Source organism: Myotis nattereri (genome assembly GCF_964212035.1).
Source record: "Myotis nattereri genome assembly, chromosome: 4".
Taxonomy (NCBI): domain Eukaryota; kingdom Metazoa; phylum Chordata; class Mammalia; order Chiroptera; family Vespertilionidae; genus Myotis; species Myotis nattereri.
In genome coordinates, this window is record NC_138079.1 from 75,267,598 (window position 1) to 75,286,356 (window position 18,759).

Genomic DNA, 18,759 nt, shown 5'->3' on the forward strand with positions numbered 1-18,759 from the left:
TTCTACAAGAATGTTAGACTAAGAATAAGGAACTTAGGAATAAACTGTTTAGTATTCAAGCAAAACCCTCCATGTTCCTGACAAGTTCAAAGTGCCGGCAATCAAAACTATGTTGTGCTACAGTAATTACGATGAAAAAACTTCCAGTGCTCAACATTGAAGAACAGAATAGCATGATCCTTCCACCTCTTCTACACCTCCAGAGTGCATTCAACATGGCAATTATCTCCGTTCAAGAAGCAGAGTTTAAACTGCATTGAAACTCAATTATACCCATGACTTTTTAAACATACACTTCAAAAGGCAGGTTTCATCACATTCAAATCACTGAGCAAAATCTTTTCCCCCCACTTATAAAAAATGGATTTTATCTCTCTCCCATGAGACATCTTCAAGTTTAAAAATTATTTCTTTTTAGCTTTTGGGCCCACTTTTTTGCTTTATTAAAGGAGAGGGATGACTGTGAATGATGTAAGACAAAGACAGATCCCATCTGATAAAGACAGAAGCACAGCTCTCCCAAATGTCACTATCGGCCAGCCCAGAGGTGCCACCATTTAAAAAACCAGATCACACACTTGTTAACAAAAAACACATTACTTTGCTACTTTTAAGAATGCAGGGGAACTAGGAGTAGTAGATTTATGATTTAAGTGCTTGTGGCTAAAATAGCTTTCCAATTATCAAGGGCCTCTTAGGAAGAGCAAGAATGCATTATGTGTTAATGACCACAACCAGGGGTCCCTTCTCCACTCTTTTGTCAGAACCGGAGCAGATCCTCCCCGCAGCTTCACCATTAACATGTCTGTTTCCTGTCAGCCCACTCAGAGATAATGTCATTTATCTCAGGGAGGCACAAGCCCAGTTATTAGCTTCTATAAAAGACCTCAAACAAAGGCCGGATAATGTTTTACCCAGGGCTCTTACTAAAAACCAGAACTCAAAAGCCTCCCTCCTAAAAATCAAGGACTCAGAAGTTAGCATCCTTGGAAAAAATAGATCCCTCGTTACCAGCAATCCTAGACTACAGCTCTTAAGGAGCGTAAGGTCTCCATATAGTAAACACCAGTCCCCTGCCCTATCACCTACAATTAGATTAACCGATAAATGCCAACCAGAGTTGGCCTGTGCGAGCCTTTGCTCCCCTTGCCTCCAGGGAGCAAATTGACAGAATAATTCAGGTACTGACTAAACAGTCAGATCTTTGAAGAACTGACCTCTCGTTGTGATTGCCTGCAGGAACCGAATAACCATTAGAAAGTGTTCAATGGCTGGGCTTCTGGAAATCTTTTAAATAAAAGTGGAACTGGTTAGAATAAATGTAGAAACATGTGTTTTCACAGTGTTGCTCATATTACTGCAATTTCAAGTTTCTATGAAGTACCAGGTGAACTTTTTTAAATTAAAAAAAACAGACACAGTCAAAATTGGAGCAAATCTCAACCATTCAATCCTTGTTTTTCATGCTGAAAACGAAGAACAGATGGTACTTTCCATGTTGTTTGAATCTGGTTATTGAACACCTCTGTGGTTAGGGAGATTTCTGCTTAGCACTTTCGGCATACATTTCATTTACTAACTATAAAATGCTGCTTAGGAAAAATAAGTCTTTATAACACTCTAATTAAAACCATCTTGCAGCCAAGCAATTTCACTTGAAGAGCATTCTTAACCTCCTGACATCTGGACAATCAATTCCTTTCCCCACCCCCACTCCCAAACACACACCTTTTTTACAGACTATTTGCAAAGTTATTAAAGTTGCTAAGCATTATTTATCTCCTTTTAGCACAAACTTGATCAGTTGAAGGATTTTTTAAATCTCTCCAGCAAACCCAGCAGCTTTCAAATACTATGCTCAGAACTCAGCGGTGTGCGCAAGTCATGCACATTCTCCAAGCTGCATGGGTTCTCACAGAAGACTTCCTTGGGGAAAGGGCAGCCCCCCTGCACCCACCTCCAAAGCCCTGTTACCCTCCGAGGAAGCCCAAAGAAAAGTAAGGAGATGGATCCACGCTGATTGGGAGCCACCCTTAGTTACCAACGTTTTTAACAGCTAACTCCCTTGTGTAGCTTTCAAAACAGTTTGCTGTCTGACAACAATGGACTTTGTTCTTTAATTATAGCAAGTGACCCTTCTGCCCTTTTATTTCACAGTAGATAAACTGCACTCTCTAAGCAGAATTTGTAGGGGGCACTAGATATGGGGGAAGAAACATATCATCCATAAAACTCATTAATCAAAACATGTTCTTAAACTGCTCACACTCACTTAGAAAATGTGCCAGAAATCCCTAGTGAAGTGTTAAAAGGCCTCTGCAAGAGAATAAAATACAATGAATGATATCCTTTATAGACAGGTCCATTTGTAGACACCACCTTTAGGCTGTTAAGGGCCAGCTTAGTGAAAGCAGTATGATATTGGAGAATGAATCTCCTTTCTGAATATGTACTGCGTGGTCAGACCCCTAAGGCACAACCGTAAGATCTCCTTTGCATTTCATGTCTATTTAAGTTATCAGTTGTTTTTAAGAAATCGGCTAGGTATTTTTGAATTTTCCAGCGATGAAATAAAACCATGTAACACTAACCATTTAGCCCAGCTGAAGGTCTGTGTCTGATAAGTCAAAACTGCTAAGACAGCTAAGGAGGATATATGCAGAAGAGCCTCAACACAGGCTATTATGCTTCAAAAGAAAGGCGGGGGAAGGTGGAGAAGCAGGTTTTAACAACCAAAAGCCAACACGTCAAATCTACTTATTCAGACATGTCACTGGTGGCTTAACCACAAAATGGGCTATAGAAATAGAGCTCAAACATCTTAGAATTATGGCATGTTTTGATTTTGTACACGTATTAAGGGAGTGGCGACTTTTACAACATACTTGTGGTTTCCACATAAAGGAGTAGAACACTCATTGATTTAATTAGATTTCATAAGGTCCAATTTATCATGTTTTACATGACTTTGTGTAGTGAAGAAACAGAATAAACACACCAAAAATAGACATTTAAGCATGCTGTGAAATTAACCGGTGACAGCCAGCCTTATGAATCTCCTGTGAACCAGGAAGAAAACACACACACACACACACACACACACACACACACACACACATCCTACACCCCTTTGGTTTTCACATTTGGCCCATCCTGAGCCATATCTGATTGATGACAATTAACCATCTCCATTTTTGAGGCACTTACTCTTCACAAACCCACATAATCAAGCAAGATTGAAATTAAAATGTACCAAATGTCCAAAAAAAAAACACAAAAAAACCGACTCAAAGATGCCTCAGTGTTGAAATATTTTTGTCAGGTGACACTTGTCCTTCTAAATCTTTACTTCCTAAATAGGTATCCTCCTATCATTAGAAAGTATTTTCTAAATTGAAGTCTAATTTACACAACCACAAGTCAGTGGAATTAACAGTTAGTTCCCTGGGTGGCATCTGTGCAAGGGAGTGACAGATCTGTGTGCCAAGGATGAGAGCTTGCTTCAGAGAAGCCTCTCCAGGGTTGGGTGGGGCTGGGGTGGGGAGGGAAGCCTGATGGAACAGTGTCCCTGAGCCAATGTCCCAGCTTGACAGAGAATGGCCAACACTGTGGGATTCCTGCCCCTCCGAGCCATCCCTGAAGCGCCCCTGTGCGCCAACGCCAGTGACTTCCTTGGCAGTGGAGTGAATCTAAATGCACTGAGCCCTCTCCCCTCCTCCACCCTAGCCCCATCATGACTTGTCTGCTCTTCATTTATGTAATTCACATGATCACATTTATACCATCCTGACTGAAGATGAGTTACATGGATACGAATAATTTAATTCTTCCATTCTTCGTCCAGTTTCCTCTGTGACTGGAAAGTGAGAAGAACACAGAAACTGAGAGGCGACCCCACGCTCTAATCTCAGTTGCCATGACAGCAGCCTTTGCGATACTGAAATGTTCCGATTGCCAGCTAAACAAAATTGTTGAATGTGAACATTTGGCTGGAAGATTAAAAGGCTAAGGGGAATGCAAAAGGGCAGTACCTCCCACATTCCACGCAGCAGTGAATCCAATCAAATGGCTCTGACTCCTTAACCACAGCCATTGTGAGCACTGGATTAGGGCAATTCATCTAGATAGTTAGAGCAGATTAGAACTGCAATTTGCAGACTATTGGCAACAAAAGTAAATGCCCTACTGTACTAAGCAATAAGAAGACTTCAGAACGCCTTTTAGCAGAAAGTATGCAAAACTACACATTTAAACATAAGAGTTTAAACCTGAGTTTTAAAAAATCCCATCGAAAGTCATCAACATAAAATGCTGTCTGACCAAGGGGACAGGAATAAAAAAGTGTTCAGAGGATTTTTGTGATTTTGGCATTATCTACACCTTCATCAACTTCTAAAGTCATCAAATCAAAACTTTATTCCTGTACCCCAACTTAAATCTTGACCACACGAACACGGGCGTACAATGGTTTAAGTAGAGAACAGCGAATCACTGCACACAAAAATAATTATCCAAAGACATCTTACAATTCTGAGCAAGTTAGAAATAGCAAAAATCAAATTATTTAATGAGCATATTTCCAAACAACCATGCCACAAACCACATGATATGAATTTTGCTTCTGCAAGGCACAACCTGTAGACTTAATCTCAAGATTAGTTGCATAGAAACATCACTCACACCCCCGGCTCACTCCCAACCTGCCCAGTGGACAGAGCACCGTCAGTCCTGAGACATTACTCAATGCACAACAATCACCAGACCAGTAAGTCACAGGCCTCCAGCACCCAGCAGTGGAACACTGGGCAGTTTCTCACAGGCCGTGTGTAACTAGACTTAAAGACAATGACAAAGGTGGGCGGGAGGTCCATATTGCCCAAGTCCACCATCCAAACTGCTCAAACGCAACACATAATTCTGGCCTCCTTTGGCTATGTTAGCACATTTCAGTAACACCAATCTACCAAATCTATTTCACTTTTTTTTTTTTTTAAACCAATCTTTCAGCTCCCTGGTCAAACTACAAATCTTAAATCTCCAGCTAAAAACTGGGCGAGGGAAGAAGAGTAGAGTCCTACCTAGCGGCAACCAAAGCCATCCCAGTCTTTCTACACAGTTATGAAACCAATGACCCAAGGACATCAAGGCTGAGGTTTAATTCAGGACCAATAAAAGCCACCCATCCAAGGATGAGATCCTTTGACTTTCTGGTGAAAGTGACCAACGGGGGGGGGGGGGGGGGGAAATAAATAAATAAATAAATGGATTGTGGGTGGAGTGTAAATTAGCATCCTTGTCATACCTCTCCAGGGAGGGACCATGAACCCTGCACCTAAGGACACATTACCAGAAATACCAGGCCATGTAAATTAAAACAGAACACGGTTCTCCTTAGGGGAGAAACCAGGACAAGAGTCAAGTGGGTACATGCACAGGTTTTCTATTAAAAGCACACCACGACTGGCTGGCTGGCCGGGAGGCTTCTGCAGGGCAAAAGGTACTTACAACACCCAGCCCTCCCACCTGGGGACCCAAACACTAGCACCACAAGCAGCAGCAGCAGCAGCAGCAGAAGCAAGAGCTAAATAAACACTGCACCCCAGTAAGCTCCCCCACACCGAATGGTAAGGGAGAGGATGCACGTAATAGAAATCTCACAAGGAACCAAAAGCACAAATAAGAAGTGCAAGGCACACAGAGGCACACCCCTCACACACACCCACACAGAGGCACACAAAGAGGAAAGTGGGAGATCGAGGAAGGCGACTGTGTCCTACCTTCTCCGTTTTCAGTTTCTTGATTCGCCTGTGGTTCTCCTCCTCCTCCTCTTCCTTCTTTACCAACATACAGTTTCCCATGAGCCCTGAATCCGGGGCACTTTTGCTAACTTCCCCTGCAGCCACGCCGCTGCCACTCCCAGCGCCCCCGCAGTGGAAGGGGCTCGCGCCACCTCCATTGCTCTTGGCCCCAAAGCCATAGAGGTGCCCCCCGGAAGGGGCCTGGCCGCCACTGCCATTCTGGTGGCCCTGCAGCAGGTCGTGCTTGTCCTTCCTGGATTTCCCCGCATCCTTATCCCGCTTGGCGCCTCGGCTGCTCTGGCTTTTACCTGGTTTCTCCTCCTTGCTTTTCCCGCAGGAGGTCGCCCCCGCGGTGACAGCGGAGGTGCCGGTGCCGGTACTATTGCCGTTTGGGTTGCCGCCGCCGCTCACACTTTGACCCAGCGCTGAATTCATGCCAGTTGCCTCTCCAGGGCGCCCTTGGACTTCCTGCCTCTTGCCAGTGCTGCTGATCTCGGGAATCCCATACAAGGCAGCAGAAGGCAGAGATTTATTAGCATCCTTAGAAGTTTTACTCCTTTTCACTTTTGATTTGCTGGTCTCTTTGTGTGAATTCCCCTGGGGAGCAGAGGGCTGAACAGAAGCAAATTTTAGGCCATCAGCTAAGGCTGCAGTAGTACCGGCCCCACCGGAGGCCAGACCTCCGCAATCCTTCGAGTTGCTACTGCTAGTGGTATTGGTGGAATTATTCATCTCAAATTTCTGTCTGTCCTTCTCCAAATCAGCGTCCAAATCAATTATTAAATTTCCAACCCCGATTTCCCAATCATCACCACTGTCATAAGTATCAACCGTATTTGGATCCACACCTTTTCCTGCAGTAGAAATGTTCACTGACATCCTGAAGATGAGCTCTCTAGAATAAAAATCCGATGAACTTTCCTTTGGAGATGAGGGGACATTCGTTTAGCTCCGCTGGGCTTTCTCTTAGGGGAAAAAAAAAATCTTCTAATCTTCCTCTTCTTTTTCCTGCCCCAGGAATGTGTCCAGGGATTTTACACCCTTCAGTCCAGGTCCACCTTTTCCTGTGAAGGGGGGAAAAGTCGAATATTTCTTGTCTGGGTGTTACCAGAATAAAAAAGGATTAATACTGGGGGAGTCGGTAAGGGGTACAGGGAAGGATGGAGAGTAAAGTGGCTCATGTATTGTCTCCACAGTCCAATATCAGGTATAAAGGAAAATAACCAAACCCCAAAAACATACCCACAACAGTAAGCATCTTACAGTAGCTAAAAAAGAAAGTCCCTTTAGCAACAACACAAACAAAATCACTTTTTTAAAGGCATTAAAATATCTTAAGGATCTGAGTCAATTCCAGGTTTTAAAAAAAAAAAAAAGGAAAGAAAAGAGCTTAAGAATTTTTTTTTCTAGCACATACAAGTGATATCTCAACCCCAGACACACAGCACGAACACTCAGACAAGAGGGAGGAACATGGTTTTAAACATCCCTAAGCATGTCCTAGATCTTGCAATTTAAAAGAGCAGACCCTGGAAGTTCTCTGAGGTTAGTTTCAGAATGATGTTGCTATATTTTCCTTATTTCTAATTTTATTATTTCTTTTTACAAACTGGGCATTCTGGTTTTTGTTCCCAGTAAGGAACAGAAAGAAACAACCAATAATCCACCCCCCCCCCTCCATACACAGCCCCTCCCCTCCTATCCTTTCTTCCCCAACAGTTTATACAATTTTATTTTTGAAATACACACAACATGTCTTTAAGAGCATTTCTCTAGAGAAAAGACAGTGTTAAATGAAAAGTGAAATATCTGCCTTTCGATTAAAAAAAATACATCTAAACAATTCTACCACAGTCCCAAGTCACAGACTTGCTCAATCTGTTAAATATGGTGCTACTGACTGTACAGGGAGCCTGATTAAGACATACACTCTAAGCGAACTGCGCCAAGGTGGCCTCAATGACCGCAAATGAGTGTGTGTTTGACAAAGATCAGTTAAAACGGTTTTTAAAGGGATCAGCCCCTTTTTAACAGTTGATTGTCAAGAAAAATAAATAAATATACATACACACACAGACATTGCTTACCTTTAATCCTTTATCATTTTTTAATTAGGCCAGCAAATCAAAATGCCTTTCCCACTCCACTCGGCAAACAAGCTTGTGCCTCATTTTACTTAAACACCAAATGATCAAGAAGGAAGAAACCAAACAACACATCTCAGCCAGAATAATCACTCGATAACATTATTCCACCTCCCCACCCCCCTTTTGGCAAACGGATCAGGAGTCCTTTTCTCCTTAAAAAAAAAAAAAAAAAAAAAAGTGTCACTGTACAGCTGGAAGATAATGTTTCACATTCATAACAGAAGCACCAAAGGTTTTTTTTTCCTCTTAACAAGCATCGAGAATAATTGTGTGTTTTTAAAAAAAGAGAAAGTTTAGAGAAAAAAAGTTTTCCCAACTTCTCATTCCGCCTTCAGTTCCAGACTTCAGAGTCACCGTGATCAGTAAGTAATGATCCCATGTAGCAAACCTACAGGCGTCCGCTAGTAACAAGACAGAATGTGCTAACATCGGGATAAATTAGTGAAAGGGAAGAAAGAAGAAGAAAGGACTGAAAATCTGGGCTGGATTCAGCCTGTTAGTCGGGAAGTGGCATTTTTCCGCCCGTCCTGACAGATTTGATTTCTTGAACTAACTTAAGAGGAAAGGAGGGGGAAAGAAGAGGGGGAGCAGGAGGAGGAGGAAGAAAGGATGGGATGAGTCGCGGAGCCCGAGGAGAAAAAGAAAGGTGTGGAGGGGGAGGGGAGCAGAGGGTTCAGCGAGCTGATGAGCCAGTTATAACAGCTCTCGCTCCGGGCGGGGGGCGTTGGGGTGGGGAAGGGAAAATAACGGCGTTTAAAATTGGTTCAGCCTTCGAAACCTAAGGGATGTGATGTTTTCCTGTTTTATGTTGTTTTAAGAAAAAGGAACCGAGTTCCTAGTATAGTCCCCGCGGGGGGAAAATCCGCTGTCGCTCAAGCCAATCAGTCAGGCGGTAACTCGATAATTAGGGTAAAAAAAAGATTTTTTTTTTTCAAGCGACCTTCTCCAGGACAGTGTTCCCCATTTATAGTCACAGCAAACGGTGCGTCTCCCTTTTATTTATTTTTCTCTTCTCCTCCTCTTTCGCCCACCCCCTCCTGTGTTTAGTCAGATGGCCCGGGAGCTTGGCTTAGTATTTTTAATTAGCTGGCGTTTGGAAGCTAAAAGCAGTAATGAATTGTTGATGGATTGGAAGTGGAGAGTCGCTTTGCTGGAAATGTCGGGGCTGGGAGAGGGGGATGGGCGAGTTAGCAACAACCAACCATCTAAAAGGAGCGATTTTGTTACAGTGCAAGCCTTTCACATCACGTGAGGATCAAGGGCTCAATTGGTTGTCGTGAGAACAAAAATGGTGACAAGCGTATCAAGAAAATACTGATCTGCTCTTTAAAAAAAAGCTGAAGGTCTCTCCCCTCCCTCCCCCTGCACACACTCTCCCCACCGCCGCCTACCCACCCACCCCCTGCAGTGGGCGCAGCTACAAGTTATGAATGTGAAACATTTCTCGCAGATCTAGGCTCTCGGAAGTTCGGAAGGAGTGAAATGTAATGAGCACGAGAGCAAAGCAGATGTTTTAAAGAAACACCTTATAAACCTTTCCTCAACTTATCTCCAATTTGTAGGCTTTCCCAAGGGGCCAAGGGATAGGGACGCCTGGGCGAGGGAGGGAGGCACCTCGACGCTACTTTGGTTTTAGGGAACCCCCTCCTGTCTTAAACAAAGAAAAATATTTTGCTAGCTCCAAGCCAGGTCCTGTAATAAACACACCATTGTTACTATTTGTGGGTTTGTTTGGGTTGGGTGGGGCTTTTTTTTTTCTTCTTTCCTTAATGGTGTTTTGCTGCTTGCTTTTTTTTTAAGGAGGTGGAAAATGGTCATTATCACCATTACATGTAATGGGTGACTGTGCCCTTGTTTAATATTAAATTATTGGGCACTAGGATGTGACAGGAGACTGAAATCGTCTTGTTTTGCCCTTGCCCCCATTTTCCTGGCTCGGTTTGGAAGGTCTTGCCCAGCGAGGCTAGGAGAGGGAGGGGTGGAGGTGAGCCCCAGAATGGACATTGCAGATCAGGATATGTAACTGTGTCACTTTTATTCTCCTTGGGTTACAGCCCAAAAGGTAATTTACTCTAAGTTACCCCGAGTGCCCAGTCAAGCTTAATTTGTGTGAAGAAGTTACAAATGCTTCACCCTCCACTGGCTAAAATTCACCCTTCTTGGGTTGTTGTTCTCAATGCAAAAACCAAACCCTGTAACTAGTTCCTCATTTCAATGCATAAAACTCGAACATTCCCCTGCATGAAGTCCCCGCTAAGTGCTATATAGAGACACACCACGCAACCGTACTTACGGTCTGTATTGGATCGAGTTGACCTTTTCCTTCTAACTGCATTGAATGTATTTGGTTGCAGCCGCTTTATTTTGGAAATTATAATCTCTTCAACAAATTTATTATTAAAGAAGATGGACCAGCAAATGTCACAGACTGTCCTGTGTATTTTTTATCAAAGCAAAAATTAAAAGAAAAAAAAAGAAAAAAAAATCCCCCTGGTGCACACGCACAAGCTTGTTCTGCAACACTGAAATCAGGACTGAAACACAACACACACAGGGGGAGTGGAGCAAAAGGAGCTCTCAGCCTCTATACCTGAAAGGGACTTTTCTTTGTTCCCATTGCCCTTTCGCGCTGGGCCAATCAGAGAGCAGCTTTTATGAAACTGGGCTCTCTCATTGGCTAGCTGCTTTCTCTTGGCTACTGTAGGGGGTTGAGAAATACACACGTATAAAACACACACTGAGAGCGGGTGGGGGTGCGGTGGGGGGTGGTTGTGGAGACAAAGCGTTTTATTTTCCAACCAGATTGGGGTAGAGGAGCCTCCTGCAGTAAGAAGGGGGGGGGGGAGGGAATGGTGCGCCCGTTTCAATTACTACATCATTCACCTAAAACACTTACTTATTAAAACAATTCTCAAACAGGCTGCGAGGGGAGGATGTCGGTAAATACGAGTTTGATTGTGTTATCTTGTGGGAAATAATGTATGTGATCTCTCGGTGGCGGAGAAAGCCAGATGAGCCGCCGGCGCGGCGCGGGGAGGAGGGGTGGGTGCTGGCTGTGTGGCAGCGGCTGCAGGCGTCCTGTTGGCTTCCCTTCCTTGTAGCCAGGGCTCGGCAGCGCGAACTCCCGAAGCTGATTTTCCGTATGTATAGCAGCTCTGGCTTTCAACCCTCCCCCACCACTTTGCCCTTCTTCCATTTTCCCCCCGCTCTGTCTCTCTTTTTTACTCGCTGATTAAATAAGAAAAATCGATCTGGGGGTAAAGGCGGTGGTGGGGAAACAAGTAACCCTTTTGTTTCCAGTCTTCGGGTCCAGCAGCACTGACGTGCAAGCGCTGGCCACCATTTAACCAACACGAAGTGAATGGTTCTTCCCTGGAATTAGTAACAAATCTTTCCCACCTGGCCCTAGGTGGCTCCAAAAAAATGCAAAATAAAATAAGATCCCAGCCAACCACATTCACACCTCAGGCCAGCCTCATTTTTTTTTTTTTAATCTATCTGTGGGAGATAAAATATACTGGGAAGATTAACCCATTAAACAGTGCCAGTCAGCATTTTTAAACCCATGGATTGTCAGAGTTCCCCTTCCCCCAAATCTTTAACCTTTCCCTGGGAAGGAGGGTGGGGGTGGGGGTGTCAAAGTCCTCTGACAGCTACAGAGGACAACCCATCAAGAATACAGAAATATTTTAGAATGTATTGTGGGACAAATGCCAGCAACCAAGTTAATAGGACTCTGAGGTCACTGGGTAAGAGAGGTTAATATGAAATAAGTTCAGTATTATACTGTAACAGGTGATATACTTAAGCTAATGTATTTGTATATATTAAGCCTTTAGAGCATTTTTATTTTTACATTTTTATTGCTATTTTCCAGTACTTTAAGGAGCTATAATACGGAAAGTCTAAAGTTCAGAGGTGGTCTGAATTTAATCGAAAGCATCATGATCCCAAGTATTAACTATCTAGTGCTACTGGGATTGTAATTTCCACCTCACAATTGCAGTTTAAGATTGTCTCAGCTGAGCTGAATGGACATATAAAGTGAATTACTGCTAGCAGAAGATCCTTATGACATAAATATTCAGGGATAACTTTGTGGATCAATAAAAATATTTGTCACATGTTTTGTTTTGTTTTTTAATATATTTTATTGGTTTTTTACAGAGAGGAAGGGAGAGAGATAGAGAGTTAGAAACATCGATGAGAGAGAAACATCGATCAGCTGCCTCCTGCACATTTCCCACTGGGGATGTGCCCGCAACCAAGGTACATGCCCTTGACCGGAATCGAACCTGGGACCTTTCAGTCCGCAGGCCGACGCTCTATCCACTGAGCCAAACCGGTTTCGGCTGTCACATGTTTTAAGTATTGTCTATTTACTCATTTTTTTAGTTTTCCGTATATTTAGCTTATACAAAACTATTTGTTACTATTTGTTTCCCGCCTAGGGCCAGGTGGGAAATATTTGTTACTAATTCCAATTGTTTCACAATCCAAGATGAACTAGATTTGATGCTGCAAACAGTAATAAATAGTCGTGTCCACCCTTTTCTAAGGTATATTAACTAGAGAAATGCAATCCATAATAGTCCTTAGATCTCCCTAAGTAGGTCTGTATTCAAGTCAAAACAAAATAAAATAGGGCAAATTAGATACTGATATCCACTCACCCTCTGTTTTAGTTTCGGTATTTTCATATTTTTTAATGTACAGCTTTTACAGTCTGTGCATGCCCCATTGGCAATAATACAGCACCCTACGGTGATTTCTAACTTTTCTTCTTTTAGAAGAGGGGTTGGTTCCTCCATGGACCAGGTCACTCTTGGGCACTTTCTGTGTCCCTGGAGCATCATCTGTATTTCAGACTTTCCAAGTCTGCGACTACCCCATATGTTATGTCAGTTCTGAAAAATCCATGGTTAGCTCTCAAAACAACTGGACTTCAAAAGGCATAGACAATAAGATCTGGTGAAGTTGGAAAAGGGTAAAAGCACTCCTCTATCACACTGCCGTGATAAAAGCAAATCACAGGGCCTGTGGCACAGATTCAGTAAAACTAAAACCAAAGTGTAGGCTTTCTAATACTCAAATAATCTGATCTAACCCTAACTTTAACACCTAGCCCTAAATCTTAAACCTTTTGGATAAACTGGTTAAAGACTGAGGTTTACACCAAGCTCAACCACATGTTTAACCCAAACCATTTCCATAAATCAAAGCATTTTCCTTCCATTCCAACATCTCCACACTCCATTTGCACCCGCCTCTACCTCCTGCCCTCTTTCTTCCAAGAGACTTGAATAAACCACAGTTGTTATGCTAGCTTTGCATGTGTTTGTTTTGTGTTGTTTGACAAGAGCCAATCAAGAGACATCAGAGGGCTATCAGCTAATTGATGACTGACACTAAGATAATTACCAGCTTAGAAAACTGGAGCCACTCTCTTCACAAAATTGGGAAGTTCAACTATATTTTGAAGAGACAATTTTATGTTTATCTCTTATCACGATAACAGCACACCCGTCTCCCTACTAATATCCACATGCATATATTTAATAATACTAGTGCAGTTTTGTATAATATGTGCACTTTGTAATTTTACCTTTTAGTGAGGTAGAGGAGAGGACCTGTCTGGAAATGAATCTAGGAGGAATGGAGAGCTTGGGAGCATGAGGATAGTGTAGAAGGAGCAGGTAACTGGTGTTATCCCATCTCCAATCACTACCACCACCAGCTCTGCCCCTGCATTTACTGCATTGATTACCAGGTACTCAGAAGGTCCTGGAACAAGATTTTTACTCCATTTTTAGTGCAGAATTACACCAAGCTGAGGAGATCTGGGCTTCAAGCAATAATACAGGAAAACTCTGTAGTCTTTTTTTTTTTTTTTTTGGTGCCTATTTCCTCTGATTTCCGGTATATTATTAAGGATCAGAAATAATTCCTTGGATTTTTGATTTTTTGGAAGCAACTCTATACCTGGTCCTAGCTTTTCTAAATCTATGCCAACATTGACATGAGATTTATTCAAGGTCAAGGTGAAAAAGTAGGAATCAAAGTTATATAAAAAATAAAACATACCTGGAAAAGGGCTTAATTTATGAGGAGAGGAACTTAATTTAGACAAGATGAGAAACTTTCTGGCTGCTCAATTAGATTGTGAAGAAAAAAATTCTTACCTTTCTAGAGTTGCTTATGCAGATCTGCCTCCAGGCAGTGGGCAGGTGACCTGCCCTGGCTTCTAGGGGATATAGAATTGGTGATTTATTAAACGCCCACACAAACACTAGAAGGTCTTTTTCCTTTTACCTATGGTACCATCCTAACTTCCTGTCTCTGAAAGGTCTTTCAGAGAAAACTCTCTCTCTACCTTCTCACTCACACTTACTGACTCCAATTAAGGTTTCTGTGGAATATTTTAAATAATATCCATCTTTAGACAAGTGTCACCAAAAAGAGGTGAGCAGTGTTTTTGGTCAAACATGTGACATTTTTGCAGTATCCTGAAACATCACTGGACCGAAATAAAGTGCCACGAAGAAGGTGGCCAATGAAGAGAGAGGACCCTGCATGTGAAAACATTTCAATTCCTTCCAGGGTGCTGGGGGATCGTGTGAGAGAAGAGAGACACCCGTGAGGTTCACCCTGCCCTGGAGGACTCCCAGACATTCTGATATACATTTTCTGAATATGTACACTTACATGTACTGTATGACAGAGCTGCGCTAACTTTTCATGTCATTTCTACGTATGTCTGATTGGCTCACCTTCCATTTAAATTCCAAAAAATATAACAAAGGGACCATACAGCCAAGGGAAGGAAAATAATGACCGCCTTCACAAATCTTCCTCACAGGGCTTTACCTAAGCCAATCGAAATGACATAAAGCAACTTTTCCATGCTCTGATTTAAGACGACAGTGCATTTTAATAGTAAAGAACTATAAAGTGAAAGGAGGTACGTCTCCCTCTACATGTGGGTAGTTCCCCATCTCTTCTCCCAATCCTCAGTCTTAAAATAATCAAGGAGAAGCAGCACATCTTGCCCCTTCTATGCCCTGCAGTTCTAGAGAACCTAGCAAAATACTGCAAACCAGCACATTCTTCTAACGGAAAGCATTTGTGTACTTCTCACACTGAGAGAACTGCAATGTAGGTCAGTGTTAAGTGTCTGAAATCTTACCTCCACTTGGCCCAGGCCCTTGTGGTATGCTGCGGGCTACTATATCTGAACCGGTGCCCGAGCAAGGTCTGCGAATTGGTTAGCAAAGTAAGGCAATTTACATCGCCTGTAATGAAACCATTTCTGGACAAGGATTTTTCTTTCATGCCAGTGGAGACCGGGTGCATAAAGAAGATCAAAACACGAGCTACATTTTTTTTTTTTGAACTACTTATTGGAGATTGCGATTGCTGGTTTTATTACAATATGTATTTTACAGATTTAGGTAATAGCCCTGATTTTTCAAATCGACCTCTGTTTAGACATGTTTCACTTTGGGCTGTTTCTTGTCTGCAAAATTACAGTCATTTGCACGTTATTGCAGTGAGTAGGAGACAGATTGTATTTAGCTTTGGGTGGGGGAAGGGTTATTATGGGAAGTGATCTGCTACGGTCAGCACATAATTTCAGCCTGAAGAAAATTGCTTCTGAATGGCTGGTCTGTTAGCCAGCCAAGGAGTGGTCACTGGCAGAGACTGAGAAATACTTCTGCTTAATCTGCATTATAGAAATATTCTCATTTCCAGAAAGATGGTCTGTGGAAAGAATGATTGTAAAATAAATTTTTAAAACTTGTAGGCAAAATATTGTCACTGCTCTGTTTGTCTTTAAAACGAGTACAACAAAATACAACCACCAAGCAGGAGTGAGCCCAAAGGCAGCAGCATACAGACATTATGCTCCACTCTTTCTTCCTTGTCTCCCTTGCTCTGCTCCCCCTTTTGTCATTTTTGAAATCTCTATGACTTAATGACAGTGGGGTTTTATATATGTGCAAAAATCTGTGAGAGTAATACAAATGCATTGGTAAATGTATCTGTGGTTTTCATATATAGTATACACACACACACACACACACACACACACGGCTATAAGAAAAATTTCCCAATATAGCTTCTTTTGGGAGAATAGAAGAGTAACAGAACACCCTTAATTGTGAAAGTATCTCATATACTTTTGGCTCTAGAATTTAAGGATTTCCCCACACTTTACAAACTACATTCTATTTGTGTATATTTCACAAAGCCAACAGATTAATAAAGCAAAGTGGTTTATCCCTGTCTAATTAGTAACTTAAATCAAACCCTTATAAATCTCCTAGGAAACCTTAACATATTTGGTTGGAAAAATCAGGCAACTAAAGTTTATTTTAAAGAAAAATAAAGGAGTAGCATTATACTCAGCTCCTTTGGCTGCTGAATATCACTTGTGTTGTGAACAACTGTGCCTCTTTTGTTTTCAAAACAAGCTTTCCTAAAGGATGAATCACTATAATCATTTGGAGAATATGCAATAAACAACAGAAAGCCAGAAAGTTGTTTTGCTATTTTCTCAGCCCAGCATTTCCTCCCCATTTCCTCTCAGCTCAGCTGAGCCTCCAGTCCATGAGCCAATCATCATTATGGAAATGTGGTTCTCGGCATCCTGATTGGCTGACTCCGGGGCCAGTATGTTAAGGTTTCTACAGCTCAGTGTACAATCCATGCCAGCCTGTTCTGTGACCCTCTTCTTTCAAAATTATTTTTTCTTCGCCTTTCTTTGCTCTTTTCCTTCTCTTTTTTCTTCTCCACCTCCTCTTCTTTTCTTTCCTTTTGTCTTCTCTTTTTAAGATTTTTAAAATCAGCCTAGAAAGCACCTTGTATCTTTTTTTTAAAAACACCTTTACGCATAATGATCACATTGGAGATCTGCTAAGAATAGAATTTAATGTATGTGGACATTCCTTCTAAGTATATTTTAATGCTGTTTATTTGGGTTCTTATGGTGTTTCCTTGGATTTTAATAGAATCCCATTAACAAAAGTTAAATGAATCAATTGCTCCAACATGTGCTTTAAATTTTATATTCTGAACAGTATCTGTCCTGACCAGAATTTTTCTCTGAGATTTAAAAAATTAAAACATTAAATTAGAACATTTTAAATTTAATATTAAAAAGTAGTCATGTCAGACCATTTTTAGAAGCAAAGAAGACAATGTATTTTTCTTTATAATTAAGATGTTATATCCTCTTTATCATTTTAAAAGGTGTTTTAAAATTTTACATCATTATCCTCAAATACTAACACCTGCCTTAAGGATGCACAATTCTTTTAAACTTAGAAAGTGAATAATAATGGGATTTAAAATTACCATGTTCCAGAAACTTTTTAAAACTCCTCATGCATATTAATTCATAGGAGCCCCATGAGATGAGTACTATATCATCAGAGAAGGAAACTGAGATGCAGAAAAGACAATTAGTTTTTTAAGTATCAAAGCTAAGTCCTGGTGGAGCCAAGATTTAATATAGGAAGTCTGGCCTGTGCCTGGATGCTGAACCACTGCACTGGACGGCCATTACAGCATGGCTCCAGACAACAATTTCACCCATATTTTTGAAAATGGGAAAAGAGAAACATGCCAGTGACTGACAACTTCTCTTCCTAAGAGAATAATGAGTTTAAATGCTTTTCAATCAAAGAAAAGCCATGTGGCCATTTTTCACCAGAGATCAATATTATGCCAACCAGAAGAAGTGGCACCTAAGACTCAGGGTTCTCTCTCTCTCTCTCTCTCTCTCTCTCTCTCTCTCTCTCTCTTTCTCTCTCTCATTAATCCTCACCCAAGGATATTTTCCCCATTGTTTTTTAATTTTAATTTTCTAAAATATATTTTTATTGATTTCAGAGAGGGAGAGAGAGAGAGAGAGAGAGAGAGAGAGAGAGAGAGAGAGAGAAAGAGAGAGAGACATCAATGATGAGAGAGAATCATTGACTGGCTGCCTCCTGCATGCTCTCCCCTGGGGATGGAGCCTGCAACCCAGGCATGTGCCCGGATGAGAAATTGAACCATGACCTCCTGGTTCATAGGTGGATGCTCAACCACTGAGCAACACAGGCCAGGCTCCACTGATTTTTAGAGAGAGTGGAAGGGAGTGGAAGAGACCAAGAGTGGGAAACATCCATGTGAGAGGGACACATCGATTGGTTACCTCCCACACGTGCTCCCACCGGACTGGGGATCAAGCCTGCAACTGAGGGGTGTGCCCTTGACCAGAATCGAACCTGGGATCCTTCAGTTAGGGCTGATGCTCTAACCACAGAGCCAAACCGGCTAGGGCAGGATTTTTTTTTTTTTTTTAAGAAACAGTTTTTGTTATTGCTCAACTGGAAATTTTTAATCATTAAAAAAATGAACATAATAGGTTGCAGAGGGAGATTAAAAATGACATAAGACTGGTCATTGTTGACACTGGTGGTGTGTACACTGGGATCATATTATTCTTTATGTAACACACACATATATTTGGAAGTTTCTATATTAAAAATTGAAAGAAAAAAGCTATTAGATTCAGATAAGGAAGGAGCTATTCAGAAACATAGTTTATCCTTTGACTTTGAAACATTTTTGGCATCAGTCCAATAGAGTAAAATAGTCTCAACTGACATTGTTATTCATACAAACAGCAGCAGATTATACTTGCTTCTGACCATTTGCTTACTCTGGTTTTTATTTGTTTATTTGTTTTAGTTCAAATTCACTTGCTAGGCCATAAATGGTGAAAATCTATAATGTTCTATATATATCTTCAACATGCACTTAGGAGA

At 41.6% G+C, this 18,759-nt stretch overlaps 1 protein-coding gene across 1 annotated transcript in view; it reads right to left on the reverse strand.

The window, feature by feature from the left end:
• Positions 1–8,164, reverse strand: part of ZNF608 (zinc finger protein 608) — a gene marked incomplete at its 3' end in the record, with an annotated part of 104,967 nt that extends 96,803 nt beyond the window's left edge. Inside the window, exons 1-2 of the mRNA XM_081088905.1 lie at positions 7,886–8,164; positions 5,778–6,862 (exon numbers count right to left, since the gene is read on the reverse strand). Coding sequence (XP_080945031.1) covers positions 5,778–6,677 — 900 coding nt within the window. The 5' untranslated portion in view covers positions 6,678–6,862; positions 7,886–8,164. The remainder of the gene's footprint in view (positions 1–5,777; positions 6,863–7,885) is intronic.
• Positions 8,165–18,759: the final 10,595 nt, after the last annotated feature.